This window comes from Apteryx rowi, unplaced genomic scaffold, assembly GCF_003343035.1.
Source record: "Apteryx rowi isolate R43461 unplaced genomic scaffold, aptRow1 scaffold_389, whole genome shotgun sequence".
Lineage (NCBI taxonomy): Eukaryota > Metazoa > Chordata > Aves > Apterygiformes > Apterygidae > Apteryx > Apteryx rowi.
The window spans coordinates 33,774-51,376 of record NW_020450407.1 but is presented as its reverse complement, the minus strand read 5'-3'; the positions used below and the strand labels follow the sequence as shown (position 1 = coordinate 51,376).

The 17,603-nt window shown below is 40.7% G+C and overlaps 1 protein-coding gene and 1 long non-coding RNA gene across 2 annotated transcripts in view; one reads left to right on the top strand and one right to left on the bottom strand.

Annotated features, from left to right (window-relative positions):
- The first annotated feature begins 753 nt into the window (after positions 1-753).
- LOC112970250 overlaps positions 754-17,603 on the top strand; it is a 49,026-nt gene continuing 32,176 nt past the window's right edge. Inside the window, exons 1-2 of the long non-coding RNA XR_003254932.1 lie at positions 754-812; positions 1,645-1,752. This is a non-coding gene — a long non-coding RNA (uncharacterized LOC112970250). The remainder of the gene's footprint in view (positions 813-1,644; positions 1,753-17,603) is intronic.
- MGST2 (microsomal glutathione S-transferase 2) lies at positions 4,224-15,558 on the bottom strand. Its single transcript, XM_026074440.1, has 5 exons — positions 15,476-15,558; positions 10,161-10,260; positions 8,496-8,566; positions 6,501-6,582; positions 4,224-4,400 (listed from the first exon to the last, which is right to left on the bottom strand). The coding sequence occupies exons 1-5, from the start codon at positions 15,531-15,533 to the stop codon at positions 4,268-4,270; spliced, it is 444 nt and encodes a 147-aa protein (XP_025930225.1). The 5' UTR covers positions 15,534-15,558; the 3' UTR covers positions 4,224-4,267.

Genomic DNA, 17,603 nt, shown 5'->3' with positions numbered 1-17,603 from the left:
AGAGAGACTCGGACTTTGCTGAATAAACAGTGGTGAGGACTGAGTCTCTGTTGTCTTTGCAAAGCTTCCTCCAAATACTCCGTACTGGGACCAAGTACTAGAGAGGTAGATTTTAATAGGTTTGGGTTTTTTTTTCTTCTTACTATGGTGCTGATGTATATGTAATGTTTAAAAAAAAAGTTATTTGTAAATATGTTTTTACAATTCTACAGATATCACTGGGTCTACTATCTGTAAAATATATACATATAAATATATATATATATACTGTTTGTTTAAAATAGAGTATTTTTATTTCATTCCTTAACTCATCCTTACTGCAGTGGTATTGCACTTCAGATGACGTCTAATTACTAATTTGTACTGTATCCCTGACAGCAACTTGCTCCATTTTATTCAGATTTTTCTAGTTTTCTGTTTTTACTTTGTACATTAAACATTGCTTATTTCCTTCTAAGACCTGTACAGAGCTCTGAAAATGTAGAAAAGACCTGATGTTAACATACCACTTTTAAAGAAAAGAAAAAAAAACAAAACAAAAAAATAAATAAAAGATGGTTATCTGAGTCATATCGAAGTCTGGTTTACGGCACTCTCGTACCGCCCCGCCCGCCGCGGCGCGGCGCGCGCTTCCAACGGTCGCCGCAACGGCAGCGCTAACGGTAACCGCAACGGTCGCGGTGAGGGCTGGGGGCGCGCTGCCGGCCGCGCCCGCCGCCGCGGGGGGGGGGGGCGGGCGGGGGGGCGACCCCATTTTGCGTGAAGTCTTCTGTGACAGAAGCAGTTTAACTTCCTCGGACGCTTTACCTGCCGTGAGTAGCGCTGGGAAGGGCCCTACTGCTGCGCACCGGCGCTGCCCCGGCCCCTTTCCCCTGCTGGCCCTAGGGAGGTCCCCGGGGGTTGCCCGGCCCTGTGGAAGGCAGGCAGGCAGAGGCAGGCAGGCAGAGGCAGGGCGTAGCTGCTACAAAGCCTCCCCTCTCCCGCTGCCTGCTTGCCCCAGCATTTGTTCAGCGCCTGGCAGATCCCTTGAGTTCCTGTTAGCCGCCCCCTAGGGGCACCTAAGTGGTTACCATATGCAGGCGGTAGAGTTACAGGTTACCGTGATTAGCTCCTGTGTGGTAAGTACTTACTCAGGTGTGTGCTGTTATTTGAGGTCATTTTACCCCTTTCTATGAGTAAGGTAAGCTATCAAAACTTCATGTGTTCTGAGGTAAAATTTGCACTTATGCAGTTTCCATGGGGGAGCTGGCCCTTAATAATTTGTTCCCATTAGAGGCAGTGTCTCCCAGTTTTTACCTTTGCTGCACAATGTGCTGAGCAGTGAGCAAGGAAGTGCTCTCAGGGGAAGATATGAGATGAAGAACCCAGGATGTAGGAGTCCTGTGGCTGCAATCTGGAGGAATAAGGTGCAGTGGAGGAAAGAGATGTGGGGTTAGACATGCAAGTTGGAAAGAGCTGGGGAAACTGGGGAAGAGGTGAAGGTTCCTCAGCCTGCTACTATCACCTGCTACTGATCCAGTGTGAGAATTCTGTTGTCAGAAATCCATGGAAAACACATATGGACTTGTATTTATATGACCTTGTTTAGATTTAAACATGCCATGTAGCCTTCAAGGCTCAACACCAGCATCTCCATGTTTGCAGCCTACTGGGAGTCAGGAGGATCGGACATTGGACCTCTGTTCACACAGCTTGTGGAAGACCAGCAGTTTAGGAAGTCAGTGAGGCTCAGCTTCAAGTGCAACCTTTAAGGTGAGGTCCCCTTCTCTCCTTAATGTAAGTCCTTTACCATTTTAGATGTAGATACAGGGCACAAAGAAGTAGAGCCACCCAGATCAACGGGACTTGCCAGAGTTACTCCTTAGCATGTGCTGGCAGAGAGCTTGCTGGGGAAAGGTGCTTTCAGCATGAGGCTCCTAGGTATACGTTGGCTTTGAAAATGTGGCAGGGACCATTTTCAGTTCTGGTTGTGACTGGCAGACTTGTAATGTATGTTGAATGTGCAGCCTCGTACTAACTTCTTGATCAGCAGGAAGCAGGCAGGAAAAGGTGGGGTTCTCACTAGAACTAAACTATATACTCTTGCTGACACTGACAGCATGTGTCAGTTATAGGTGTGTTTTGGTTTTAATTATAGGTGAGTCAGTCTTTAACAGAGTTTTGGATCTTAGAYATTCTGTCCTGGCTCACTGGGGAAAAAAGCAGTGACACATTCAGAAGACAAGCAGCATCCTCAACTTTAGGCCCACTTCTGCCCTGTCATGAGCTGGTACAGATCCTAAAAGTTTTGTTTCATGTTTATCCCTTAGCACTGTGGCTTAGTGCTACTAGATGAGACATTACTGCCTCACACCCGCACTTTTTTTGGCATGTGAAACTGGCCTGTGTGACAGCAGTTTATTCCTTTTGGTGGAGTAGGTTAGGTCCTTGGGGAAGGAAAGTTCTCTATAGATATGCTAGGGTAAGCTTGGAATGGAATAATTTTAGAAGCAAAGACATATTTGAACACAACTAGCTATCTTTGGACCCCCTCTAATAAGTATTTCAAGCCTGTAATGTAATTTGGACCTTTGTCTTGTTTATTCTTCTCGTGGCAGCACCTCCTGCTGCTTGTGACTGTCTCAGGGTGTCACTGGCATGTGAGTAGGTGGATTTTCTGTCTTTCAGCCCAAGGAAGAAAAGTTTGTGGAAGAATTCCCAGTGATTTCTGTGGATGTTAATCTGGCCCTGTTTCGCTTTCTCCCTGGAGCCATACTGCCAGAGAATTGCCCTTTCCACACCTGTGTCAGCTGCAACCCGTTTGTCATCATCACCTGTCCTTTTCCCCTCAGCAGCCATTACTGACCGCAAGTCTTTCACCTATGCACTTGTTTTGTTTTATAGTTTCAAATGCCGTTTCAGCCTTTGCCACCTGCAAGTTCTAAATTATGACCTTTAATCACATTACAGTGATTCTAAAGCACTAAAATCTGCACATGTAATACGCTCACTTATTTCATGTAAAAGATTATTGTGAACTTGATTCAGCACTCTGTGTTGTGCTCAGCTTATCAACCCCAGTAGACTTTTAAGCAAACCATGTGTTCATTATGTAGACCTGAATGAACAGCGCTATAAACGTGTGCAACATCTTTGGCCGTATCCTGTCTTCTGAGACATGGCAGAGAAAGCTTCAGCCTGCTGACTCTAGCTTGCATTGATATATTTAACGTTGCCTAAATAGCTTGAATTATCAGGAGCTGCCCAAAATAGTCAGGCATGGCCTTGCTTCTCTTTTCTTCTACACGGTTTAAATTCAGCCTTGGCACGCTTTGAGCTCATGGTGCTAAGCCATGACTTTTCCCTCCTTTTAGCAGAAAACTCTTTTCATAGTCAGTCTGCTTTTTGTTGTAATTTTATGATTCCCAGAGCTTTGGTCGTGCTGGGGCGTTTGTCTAGTCTCTCCCACACCCCAGCCATCTGTGCCTTCTTTGGGAGACAATGAAGTAGACCTGATTGTTTGACGAGCATCTGTGCCTTCTCTTTGTCCGGGCCGGGTCTCCATCTCGCAAGTGCTGCATTGTGGATGTAGCTCGTCTTCGAGAGGCTTAGTGTGAGAACTGGGATCTGCCTGCAGGAGGGCCCCACTTCTACGAGAAAAGTGTTTGAGCATGTGTTGAACTGTAAGCATGTGTATAAAATCAAAAGGCCTTCTCAGAAGTGTAAGGTCAAGTATGGCTTTAAATGTTTTCCTGAAGAAAGCAGTGTTTCAGTGTATGCTTAAACACCCTCCTGAAGTGGGATTGGATAYACTTGCAAAATTGGGACCTTTCAACAGCATAGTGCAACAAAGCATATTTTTACATTTGTGTAGAATAGAGGACACTGCTTGAGAAAATGAAGAGGAGTGAAGGAAGACTATGGAGGCATTGGCAAAGCCGAAGGACATTGGGTAAGATGGGCTGTTACTTAAAGTGTGAGTTGCAGCTAGGTTACTTGGTGAATTAATGATTTTAGTTTTATGTAATTTGTTTAGGGTTTACAGTACCGTATGTGAAACCAGAACATTAATTGAAAATGCAGACATGACACAGCATTCTGTCTGACAGACTCCTTTGCAAGAGCACCGGGAAAGGAGAAAGTGCAGACAAAGCTCAGGAGAAGCATGCATTTTGCATTGCAGTGGGTTTTAGGAAAGAATTCTGATGTGTTAGCCAGACACAGTTTATCTCTTTGATGTCCAGGGAAAACATCTGCATTATTTATTTTTTAAAAAGAAAAAGAATCTTCAAAACAATTTACGTAATTTCTTCCCAATGCTGAAGTCCAGGTATTCATCCAGAAGGCTGTTAACAATCCCAGCTGCACCCAGGGTTATCAAGCAGGCCAGAACTATCAAATTCAAATAAAAACCTGTTAACCTAGAGGAGGAAAAGAGAAAAATACTGTTACAGGTTGGGTATAGTGTATTTACCATGACACTGCTTGTCCGCACCAGTTAAGAAGAGCTATGTAGAATCAAAAAAGGTTCACTATAGCAAGGTTCACTGTCCACAGAAGCTTAAGTGACTACATGCTCGGGCACAACAGTGTGGACGGGGAGTCTGAGAATCTCACTGGTGCCTAAAACTTGGTACAGCTCTTCTGTATACATCACATCTAAACACAGATTTGAAAATGGTGAATTTCCTCACTTTCAGGAAAGCCTGAAAAGTCTTAGTTTAGCCTTGTGAACACTGATCAGAGCCAGTTAGAAGGGTAAAGCATATAAGTCACTTGTAAAGGCCCCTCCAGAACAGAAACCAAGTAGAAGGTGTGTGTACGTATTGCATTCTTAAGAAATCCAGCCCTGGCAAACCTGAAGTGGAATTCATTTATTCAAGTGTGGTAGTGTGTGCATCAGCATGCTCATGTGGACCAGGTGAGCAAGTTTCTCTGTATAACTACCACTGCTGTAGTCTGTGATTAGAATTGAGAGTTAATGTGAAGACTAATTAGCTTCTTGCTGCAGGGCCTGCTTGAGGTATGTTGTATGTTTTGGAGCCTAGTTCTGCATGCCCAACTTGTACCGATCCGTCATTAGCTGAAAAGCCTGCTGAGGGATGGCATGAGCAAGGCACACAGAAGCAGGCCTTATGAGCGCATCCATTTCCTAGGGTGCCAGGCTGACTTGCAGCACCCATGCAAAGAAATTAAGAGTTTCACGAGAATGTAAAGCTCTGTCTAATAATGAAGCCAGCCACTGTTCTTAGGCTTCCTTAAGAGGCTGAAGCTATTAGTCTAAGAAAATAAGTATAAAATAAAGCATAAGAAAGAATTTTTTTTTGGGGGGGGGAACAAAAGACTCTTTAGTTTGCTTATTAGAGAAAAGTCCATTATATTTTATCTGCCCCTTTATTTTAGAAGGTCTTGCTACCCAGACTTACTTAATAGTTACTGATTTTCTGGTTGGTATTCATGGCATCATTTGAACTATTGCATCTCTGACTGGGAGATATAAAATTATCCCCATATATTTGCTGTGGAAAACTTGGCCTTGCCCTTCTCTTAAGCAACAGCTCTTCAAAACAGGATGAAGGATTGGTGGAGACTCTAGTGAAGAAGAAGAATGATAACCTCAGTATAAAAGCTATGGAAAATAGCTTTGTAGTCCAGCCTGTTGCTGCTGCAGGATTATTCACTACACACAAAAAAAGTGCTGTTTATAGTCTGATTGTTTCATATATTTCTCCAGAAAGGTGGATTCCCAAGCCTTTTATTTTTATGACTGGCATATATCATGCTACTTTCTTTTTATGACTGATTTGTGTGTTGGAAGAGGAGCCTTAGGTTAGGGCCCATAAGATAATAGAGTGGCTTCAGTGAGGCAAGAAATAAATTATGTGTTTGAGTGTACACTCATGCGGTGGAGGGGTATTTTGCTGATGTTGATGTTTTTTGAAGCAGAATTCATGTTACCAGATGCTGTGCACTTAACATTCATTAACTTACGCTTATCTGAAGCTGTGTTTTCTTATCTGTTTGGTGAAAGTTCATCTGCCTACAAGGCCAGATTTGCTTGCTTCTTTTAATGTGTTTTGTATGGCTAGAATAAGTGTGTTAATTTGACAAACTGAGGAAAAATGAGAATAGCAGGCGAGCAGGTACTGTGTATGCTGTGTCTCAGCAGTCTCCCGTCATACAGTAATCCTGAACTGCAAAACTGTGCTTCTGCTTTCAATCCCCTTTGAGTCTGGCTGCTGATATGCTGTTCAGTAAAAAGCAGGCACCCACGAGGTGTTACATGGAGAGCATCAAACCTTTTGTCTCTCATGACCTGTAGCACATGCAAATCTTAACCTAGGCTTCTACTGTAACAGCCAGCCTGCCTCCCTGAGGGTTTTTGTTTCAGACCTCTTGCTGACACTTTACACATGTTGCATTCAATTATAGTCACTTTTCACTGCCAGTCCTTGGCTCTAAGCCCAGCTTCAGACCACAGCCTGGAGCTTTCAACCTGCATGCAGATGGTAACTCCTTACCTTCCTTTTATAGATGCTACATAACCGTGGAAGTACTTGTAGCGGGCAAACATGTACATCAGACCCAGAAAGGAAGCTAATTCTAGGAAAGAAAAGATTAGTAGGGGAAAAAAAGGAAAAAACAGTTAGAAAACATAACAATGAGGATCGTACGCAGTTAGTCACTTCAGTTATGTTTTCTAGTTATGTAACACTGGGTGTTTTCATAGCTATCCGTACTCTGGGAAGTAATATTGCGAAAGAAATACACACACACACACACACACACACACACATTTTTTTTTCTTAAACATTCACTACAGAATGCTCTTGGTATGTATTTACTGGTAGGGGTGGGCATAGGCCTGTCCAAAAATAATCTAAAAGCATTCCCTAACCAGGAGATCTCAAAAACTCACAGCAGTCTGTAGTCCCCACAGTTTGATTATCCCACAGACAGGATGGTGGTTGGARCACTGCCATTTTATATTGTTATGGCAGTTCATGTTAAAGGAAAGTGTTTGTTTTGGAGAGAAAATCTTATTTATGTTGTTAATAACCCCTTTGCATTTATATAGCTGCTTTTATCCAAGGACATGAGAGAAAGCTGTACTGAATGTTAGCTTTCTGACCTCCCTGTGGGAAGAGCATAAAGTTACCTCCATTTGATAGATGGAGCAGGGAGTGTAAGGTCAGTTGTATTATCCAGGGCTAAGCATTACCAGTTAATTTTTTTTTTTTTCTTTCAGACCATGTAAGTAAGTATTATAGAGCATGACTTCTACTCTGTTCTGGCTTAACTCTAGTAAGTGTACCTATGGGAGATGCTTAGCTGAAAAAATGACTTACAGGGGAGGTTAACATAATCCTTCTTTTCTTCCATGTGACAGTGCATATCTGTGTTGCTGTTAGTGAATGTGATTTTGCTYGATTCAAGTGTCTGTCTGTGAGCACATGTACTATTCCTTATCCAATTTGTGGACTGAAGTGGTGTTAACTCTGCAGTTACATTGGTGCAGTGGAGATGGGAATCTATTTATAAGAGAGCCCCAAAACAGAATGACTGTTTTGGAGCAAACAGAAAATGGAGAGGAAAACTAGTTTTTCAGGAAGGAGAAGTTTAGCGAAGTATGAACTAATTTTCCTTTCTCCAGACACACAGGCTCCGTGCTTCCAAAACATGACTTGGGGAAGGGTTAATAAGGGAAAAAGTGAAGGTTAGACTGTGTCACAAATGTTAGCTCTACAAAAGTCCACTCCATCACTGTTAGGAGACTCTGGGGATCTGCCTCGGAAAATCCAACAGAGTGAGAGGTTAGAAAGCACAGTAGTATCTGAGTTCTCAGGACAGTTGGCCAAAAATGGCCTGCTTAGGTGCTTAAGAAAACACAATGGTTTTCCCAAGCCTTCCCTGCATACCTGAATTATAGTAACTATCTATATGTGGAGATGCTGCTGTTTTGGCTGAGCTTGAACTCTCAATACTAGCTTGTGCTAAACCCCAAAACAAACGAATGAGCTGTAGCCCAGTGGTGGTGTCACTCATCTGGTATATAAAATCCCAAAGATTTGCTGACTTGAACTCTGTCTCCTTCAGCCGGGGGTCCAGCTACAGGGATGACTGCTCCAACTGGAGCCTCCTCAGGCTGCTTCCTCCCCAGGGACAGTAGCTGTGCTTGATGTCCTGTGGGAATTGTCCCCTAATGTGTAAATAATTGTTAGTGGGAAACATCTGGGAGCTGCTTTTCTGAATGACTCACCCTGGAAATCCACTGAATAAATGAAAAATAGGGTATGTTCCATGATTTGCAAAGAAAAGTAAAAGCTAGTGGGGCTATGTGAAATGCCATGACTATGCAGGAATTCAGTATAGCCCTCCAAAAGGAGCACTCAGTGATATACAGGTAATGAAGTTAAAGAAAAGCAGATGTCTACAGTAACTGACCACCTGATACAACCAAAGTATATTTAAAAAAAACAAAAACAACTTTTCATTCCAAAATAAAAAGTGTTTACCTTGATTAAAAAATGATCCTGCAATCCAGAGGGCAGTCAGAAATATTGGATAAAACTCTGCACAGTTTTGTCTGCAGAATAAATTCAAAAGAACATTATTGTGGAAAGAAAAGGAATTGTGGGTGGGATTTTTCAAGGACAGTCAGCTTTGGCCTAATTTTGTTCCCTCTAAAGTTAATGCCGTAGAATCTAGTGGGAGCACAGTCACACCAGCATTAGGCACTCTTAAAAACCCATTCTTTGTAATTTCAAATATGAACATTAACTATTTCAAACATTTTTGTGGTATTTAAACTTAGACAAGAATCTGGATCTCAATTACATGGAAGTGCTTAACAGATAACCCCAGATCAAGTGCTTGTGTAGCAGAGAGAGACAGGAATTCCAACACATCCCTGGATGTAATGCTAATCACTCATCTCCATATTCTGCCTGCAAGTTTTGTGGGTCAGCATTCCCCAAACTGCAAGAGGAAGCATAGGCAGTTTGGATTGCTCTGCTGAGGCCGAGGCCTCTATGAAGTGCTATTAGGCATAAGTAGTACATGATAGATCTGGTTAAGACAGTATCTTTATTTGTGAACATCATCAGTTTTCAAACCAATATTTTGTTGGGATATCTTTTCTTGGTTGTCATTCAGAATGAATTTCTCTTTAACAAATTAGGCAACCTTCTATATCTAATATATGCTGTTGTCTGATATATTATCTAATATATTCTGTGTCTAATTTTTTTGTTATCCAATAGAACTATGGTTATAGGAGATGGAATTGTTTTAAACAATACCGTGTTAAATATAAATACTTATGTTTAGGGGCATTAGCTAATCACTAGCTGAAGCCCTTTAGGAAAACACCGTGTTTTTAGACAAGCTATCCCACAATAATCCCCTGGGATACTGAGGTTTTCTGTGCTCTTGTCTTCTAACTGTTTTGTGCTGGGTACAGTCCAAGAATCAGAATTTGAACAATGACTGGTTTAAATGGGCTAAACTTATCCCATTATCATTAAAAGAATAGCTGAACCATTTGAAAAGTGATCTGTGTCTGTAACTGCATTATTTTTCATTTCTTGAGCAAAGGATGCAAAGAAAAGGTAGTGTCTTTAAGATAAGGTTTTTGCTTATCTTCTGAACTGAATCTTCTTTTTAAAAAAGCTGTAGAAAAGTTAGAAATCCTGGAAGGCTGGGAAAAAGATTCTTGATGCTGAAAATTCTTAATTAATATTGAGCCTGTTGTTATATTCAACAGAGGAAAAAGTGCATAGATTTTCATATGTAATTTGTAGATACACATTACGAATTTGAATGTAAGCCTTCTAAAATCAAGATTTGAAAAGTATCGTAAATGTAAGAAACCATTGCAATACGTGTACACCACTCAGTGCAATTACTTTCTCAAATCAAGTCAATGGCTCCACAAATGGCGGTGATTAGCCGTGGATCACAACCATTTCATGTAAGAGCAGAGTTGTGGCAAGTGTAATTCCATAGAGATATGTGCAGATGATATTTCACCAGTAGTTAAGATGTAGTGTCGTAACGTAGAGCAGAAGATAAATACAATTTTTTTAAAGCTCATTTTACCTTGGAATTCTCTAGTGCCAATGAATTAGGCGAATAAAGATGTTATTCATTGCCACCATCGTAATGATCTCAGAACTTACTGTGCACGAAAYGTTCTGTCAAATTCTGGAGCTCCAGTGACAGCTGGGGGCATGACCTTGTGCTTCATTCTTGATTTTCCCACCAGCCAAGCAAAATGGCCTGTAAGCAAAAATAAAGGCTCATGTATTACACAATTTTTCTAAAAACAAACAAACAAAAAAAACCCCCCAGCAACTCAGTTGAGTCCTTAACATATGTCAGTCATTTACAACATCAATCATTTTTAAATTGAAATCATTGTTCTTTGCATTTCATATGGTGGAAAGAGAACAGTATTAGATAAACTAGATTTTCCCCTTCAAAAATTCAAGTCAACTTCAAACACGACTTACTTATGAGGAAGGAGAAAAAATAGTTTTTCAGAAATATATGCATTCTCTGTTAGCATTTGCTGAAATTAGCTATACCTTAAATATCCTTTTGCTTTGTCTAAATTGTAGAACTGCGCAGCCTAGGAGCAGTCCAGTTACACTACAAAAGCATATGCTGTGTTAGTAGTATCACAGTAACCAAATTGCCTTGATGGAGGTCACCCACCTTACTTGTTTAAATAGTGTGTGATCATTTTATTTTAGTGATACTAACAACTGTGAAACTTTGGAGTATGGGATGTTGTTACATGCTCTGGAAGCAAAAATCTGGTAGCCACCTTTTAAAATGTATTTAGCAATGTCTTATAGTGCATGCTCTTCCATCTGTTTTGACCATCTTGGACTGTCAAAATTCTGTATGTTGGAAAGAGCAGAGAGAGCTGCAGCTGGGGAGTCCATAGTCTGTTCCCTGCTCTCCACCTCACCTGCTGGAGAGCTGATCTGTTGGAGAGCGCAGGCTGTTTCTGCTTCCACTGATGGAGCTGATAATACTTAACCTGTCTTGCAAAGCATTTTTTAGGTCTAATGTAGTGCTGTGAACAGCATAGATTACCTACTGCAAAGTGACTAAATGTCAGCTGCGAAAAAAAAAAGAAAAAGAAAAGAAATATCTATTCACTTCTGACCTTTATTTCTAGGATCTCTTCTGATATGCATATGTGTGCCTCATTTTTATTGGTATCCTCATTGCAGAAGTCTGCCTTTAAAAGTCTAGCAGAGGCTCACAAGGACAAAAGGCTAGAAAGTTGCTTAATCTTTGGATAGCAATTTTCAGTAGGCAGCAGATCTACTGGGCATCTCCCTGTTTGACCTTAAAACTCTCGGGGTACCTGGAGTTCTTTTTCTGGCCGTGTTGTAACCACCCTGTGGGAGAAGCTCACTATCTACCTTTTACCTGAAATTTGTCCAGATCCAGAAACTAGGCACCCATCTGAGTTTGCTGAAAAAGCTACTCTAATGGGTGTGCTCAGAGCATAGCTTCTGTCCTCCCTTCAGAGAGCAGTGGCTTTAAAACACAGCTAGAGATATTAGTGGTGCTGCCCTGTGCACCTTTCATGTCTCAGCCTTGTGGCCAAGCCTTTTCCCAAAAAGGCATTTTCCCATCTGTCTTCTCTCCATATAGGTAATTACATGCTGTGTTCAGGTGACCTCTTAACCTTTCCCTCCAGAGACTAGTCAGAGCATCTCAGATATCTCACTGTAAGGCAGGTTTACAGGACCTTTCATTGTATTTGCATCCAGCAAGACCTCCTCCACTCCCACCCACACATCTCTTGTTGTGCCTGGTGATTCATCCATTATTTGACACCTTGCAGCATTTTCAGAGGGGAAGAATGGCAGTAGGGAGGGTTTAGGGAACWTGCTTTAGGGAGACTGAAACTCATGGAAGCACAAGAATGCTTTTTGAGAAGCATTTTCCTGGGAAATGTAACTGAACAGTTGCTTTTTGACCTCTGCCACCCACGTAATTACCCTTTTTTTGTGACGAGTGCTACATGCTGGCAAATCCTGCCTGGCTTATCAGCCAGAAGTGTTAGGCAAGCCTTAGCATTTCATGGCAATAGCATTTCCAGCCAGCAATGGATAACTGCTTTTCTGGCTTCCCAGAGCCATATGATGCTTACCACCAGTCTGGGACTAGGATTTTTCTACTGAGCAACTAAGGGAAGTTGAGGCAGCTCATCACATCTGAACTAGCTGAAACAGCCTTGAACGTATGCCAGGCAAAATAAACTTACTGGGGGAAGTAAGAAGATAAGGGCATTGTATGGGCCAGATTGTGTTTCAGTTTGTTCAGTACAACTAACCAATGGTATAGCTCCGGCCTCAGCTGTAATGCACTTTGGCCTTGGTACTGCTAGGTTGGCACGGTTCTAGTTTGAGGGGCAGAGATTTGCAAGTGGGACAGTCTGGCTAACCATATGCAGAAATAGAGATCTGTAATGAGGCTATGCTGATAGTAAGGCCAATCATTGTAAAATCCACCTCTTAAGTAGCTTTCTACTGTGATCAATGAGAACTTCGCTTGAGTTAGGGATGAGTGGGCTTTTATATGCCACTAAAACCCCAGCCAGGGCACTGTGTAATGGGAGAACTAGAAACACGTCTGTCACCTTAAAAGAAAAGGTGAGCCTGGCGTGCAGACCAAGACAGGTGCCAACCGGGGACTTGCAAAGAGCTGAGTAGAGGAATAATTACTATATTTTCTGTTAACTGTATAGGACTTGACTTCTAGTTCCTTTGTGGTGAATAGAAAGCAGTGATTTAAGTCCAAATTTAAGTTTTGTGATTATGGTTTAACAAGGACTAAAGTAAATAATAAAGCAATGGGAGAGCGCTTCTGCCCCACCCACTGGAGGTGCTGTAGTGAGGACTCTAGAAAGCATTGCAGCAGGAGTGTGGAGGGATTTTCATAGCCTTTTCTGTATCCAGCCCCACTCTGTAACAAGTTGTTCAGTTCTTGTAGGCTAAATTACATGACTTAGGTAGTTACAAAGTATGCTTGACTTGCCTTTGTTTGCTTTTTTTGCTTTCATTTTCAGGTGGCATTTATGGTTACTGAGTTAATACCTTTACTTTGAAAATACAGGACAAAGCAGGCTTTCAAGTAACATTAACTCTCAAACACTGTATGTGTTAAAAAGCCTATAGAGAAGGTGATATTTGTATCAAAATGTGTGATAGTGCATGTTAATTTGCATGACTTTGCCTAACAGCCTTTTTTAAAAAAATCAAATGCTTTTTAATAATTTCTTATTGGATCCAGGAATTATTAAGAGTGATTTAAAAAGGCGCAAGTTCAGAGAGATGCTTCAAAATGCAGAAGTACCGGTGTCCTCTCTGCTGGATTCTGTCCTATATCACTGACTAGGAATTCATGCTGTTCATTTACTGGATTCCCCTGGTTTCCCATAAATCTACAGAACATGCTAATCTCTCAAGCAAATCTTTGCTGCTTAAAACTGGATTCATGATTGGAAACTACTTTTTGCATTGTTTCTGCTCTTTCTTTCTACCCTAGAGCATTTCTTACACAGCGTAATCTTTAACTGACCTGATTCTTTGAATAACTCACAATTCTGAGTGTCTAAATCTTGTCTTTCTGTACCTCTGATGATTGTTAAGTGAAACCTGACCTCCAGCACTGCTTCAGGGAGGTCGTATCACACATTAGCACTTTCCTGCCTCAGGACCAGAGGCTCAGCAGAATAAACAGAAGAGTAAACAGAGCACTGTAAGTGCTTTGCATGTTGTGTGTATTTTGCTCACAGCAATCAGTCACACTCCGGCCTGCTTCCCTTACCTGAACTGGTTATAACTCTTGCTTATAGTACCAGTTTTGCAACATTCAGTGAAAAAGGTGTTTTGTACTCACATTGGTTAATCACCTGTGTTGGTTTACCCAAGCTAGAAAGAGTGCTGAAAGTAAACAAGCTGTGATGATTTAAATCAGATTAGGAGATCAGATTCTTACCAAGGTTTCTCTTTGGGCTTCATGGCAGACTGCTAGTGTAAGTTAAAACCCGGGCTATCTTGTCTTTTCTGTAATTTTAACTAAGATTAACTAATATGGATGAACCAACACAAGGAAAAACCTAGGTATTTCCCCCTCCCTTTCCAGTGTCAATATCTATATGATTCCTTGAATTTTCAGACTGTACTAGCTTTCTAGATTAAAAACAAAAAAAACAAAACCAAAAACCTTCACACTTCTACTCCATTAAAAATCAAAATGGGCTAGCTGAACTTTTACGGAAGTTGATGGTAAATATTGTCACCAGATAGAAATGTTCTGTGTGATAGGCTCATTGTAGCTGATCTGAAGATATAAAAACAGAGCATGATACAGGTAACCTCGGACATTCCAGTTACATACTCCATCCCTCCAAAGACATGCAATTTAGAAAATTAAATTTTAGGCACTTTTTATTTGCTGTATGTTGTGTTAGGCTTTTTTTTTTTAGCCTGGAGGGGTCACATTCTCAAGCTTTTCTTCTGCCAGGTAGCAACATTATTTCAGCAGCTGGGGTTTTAAGAACAAACAAACAATCACACCACATTAAGTAAGCTGGCAGTGCTGCAGGTATCTGAAATAAGGACAAAGCAATTATCTTTAACTCACTCTTAATCTCATGCTAACTTAGCAAAATTGCCTTCAAGATGTATCCTGTTTTCTGGTGTAAACACAACTATATGAATCAACATATCTCAAAGAAAATAATGGCAAGCATTAAAAATGCTACAAGAGATTTAGACTGATACACAGAAAAAACAGTGTCTCAAACTTGCCCGCATCTTTCCCTAGTCATCTAGCATGATAAAATGGGAAAAATATATGTCCTTGATTCTCAACAACATATCTGTAGGGGATAAAATAAATCTGTTTAGAGTTTTAAGGAAATCTAGTGATAAGAACATATTATGGAATGTGCTCATATTATTGCTGCCTGCTCTATAGGTTTTCTTTCTTTTTTTCCTTTCAGATACTTAATACTATGCAATCTATTGGGGGGAATAATTTTTACAGCACTTTCAGTCCAGCATTCATGTATTTGATTTGACAAATTTACTCTCACTTTTGATGTTTTCAGTTGCCTAATATTCAGGTGCCTAAATAAGAATCAAAACCAAGACAGAACATGGCTTTTGGGTAACTTTACAGCTAGTTACAAGCTCTCACAATAGTACGGTTCTAAAAAGTCAGTAAACAAAATAGAAATTGAAAACAAATTAGTTTCTCCCACAGGGAAAAGTAATCTGTCCCACTGTGCCAACGCCCTTTCAGACTACAGAGAGGGTAAATAATGTTCCAGTGAGAAAAACCTTAGGAGTTCTCAGAAATTAAAGTTACATAACAGCTAGTTTAGCATAAGATAATTCCAGTACTTCAGAATCAGTGGAAACCTCCCCAAGCCCCAGCTGCACAATCCCACAGATCTTACATTGCTGGAAGGCAGAAAGAAGAGATACAGCAGCGAGCAAAACTAAATCACCAGCCATGCTCCCAGCAGCTTCCGCGTGCAAGCAGGATGTGTGTATAGGAGAGAGAAAGATTGAGTAATAAGGAAGAAAAAACAGGTGGGAGAATTGCACAGCTTTTCAGGACTGTAACAAAGATCAGCCTTGGAAAAAAAACAACTTGTTAAAACTGGAGCGCAAAATTATGACCATTTTTAGTTCTTGAAAAAGTTAAAAACACAGCCAGCCAGCTCTGCTTGCCTCTTACCTGTGTGAAACCACAGGGAGAACAAAAACAGCCTTTTGTGCCTCTGTGGATTCACGTGTTCTTTTATGTCTTAGATTTCAGCTGTAATCTCTTTGGGGGTAAAGACTTTTTTTCTGTGTTTGTACAGTGTCCAGCACAGCAAGGTTCACATCCATCTCTGGTAGCGCCACTCCAAAGCAGCAGGTGCAGGAGATGAGAGGGGAAAGTGGAGCTTTGTGCTGTCCTTACACTTCATTCAGGGGGTTTGCCAAATATGTCTAACTTAGTCTCATGTGAATGGCATGACAGCCACTTACTGATAGTCAGCACACAGAAAGGAATTATTCATGATAGTTCAAGGGGTAAAACTACTGAGAAAGAAAGAAAAATCTCCCCTGATTTTACTGTCTGGAGTATGTTTTCTATAGCTTATGCCTAGGCCAAGAATTAGGAGAGATTATCTCAGGGACATTTTTTTCCATCAGCTAGCCTTAACTAATAGCAAGTTTATTGTTGTTAGCCTTTAAGATCCCATAAGATCACTGGAACAAAACCAGTGTAATGTTTGTTGTGATTTCAGGATTATCTATCCACTTTGTCTCCAGCTGGTGTTGAACTGGGATTCACTGAGTTCAGTCAAATATGCATATTTTAAAGGCTAAGGTAAAACATATTTTAAATCAGTTATTTCATCTTGCTGAATTTTAAAATGTAAGTTCTTGGGTGTTAATTCAGTATATTGTTCTTTACAAAGACTGGAACAGTAGATACACTGTAATAATGGTGGTTAGATGTTTGTGTTTAGTAACTATTTAATTACTGATTTAAACACCTTAATTACTGTTGTTGTTACAGTATGGGTTTGGCTTTCTGACAAGACAGTTTCTCTATGCTTTTAGAGGCTGGCTCAGGAATGTTCAAAGGATTGTCACCCTACTGATACAGGGAAGTAAAGAAAAACTCCGGCACAGAGATGCTAACTGAAAAGTTTGAAAGATCATTTTGAAAGGTTAAAACCACAGGAGCTAAACACTTTGAGGTCTTCAGCTGATGTTAAAGTTACATTTTTTTCTGACTTCATTCAAAGTATGCTAACTTCAAAATGGCAATGGACATGCAAAATCCAAGAAACTTTGACTTCCAGTAGGCAGGAATACCATCTGGGGGATGAGGTTAAATCCACAGAATGAATGTAAGTTAGGTGGCCATATGTCTGAACTAGAGTCCGCTTGAGGCTATGCTCGCTTTCCATTGACATCAGAGAGTTTGTAGTTGCCTATAGATTTGTATTGTCTTTGGTCGTGTGTAATTCACAGGCAACTTGATCTAGAGTTACCATCCTTCCCTGTCTAATCCAGGAACAGAAAGTCAGATCATATACAACATGAGACTCTTAGGTTGGGTTTATTTCTGATTGTGCAAGTATAGTAGTGCCTCAGATGCCTGGGGCTTCTATGATATAGTTATGTAAGCTCTGATATATAAGTAGATGCCAGAATCAACTAAGAGATTTCTCCAGTTATGTCAGGACATTTGGCAGTTTGTCTGTGGCTAATTTCTCAGCTTGTTCATGATGAATATAATTTGATTTTGTATTTCCTCCATTTGCATGTATTTTATATGTGCTTTGCTTACCTTTGTCATTGTAAATGCATGTGCTTTCTCTAGCTGTTCAAAGCCAAATAGCAAGAGAGGTTCTGAATAGTGAAATGCAATGTGGAGTCAAAGATTGATATGGTGTCACATGTATAAAACTTAGGTCTTTCCTATTCGGAAACAGTGGTATTTTATTCCTGCACCGTAATTTGTACTCATGCTCTACAGGGAAAATAAGTTTCTCTAAACAAAATTTACAGCAGTGGAAA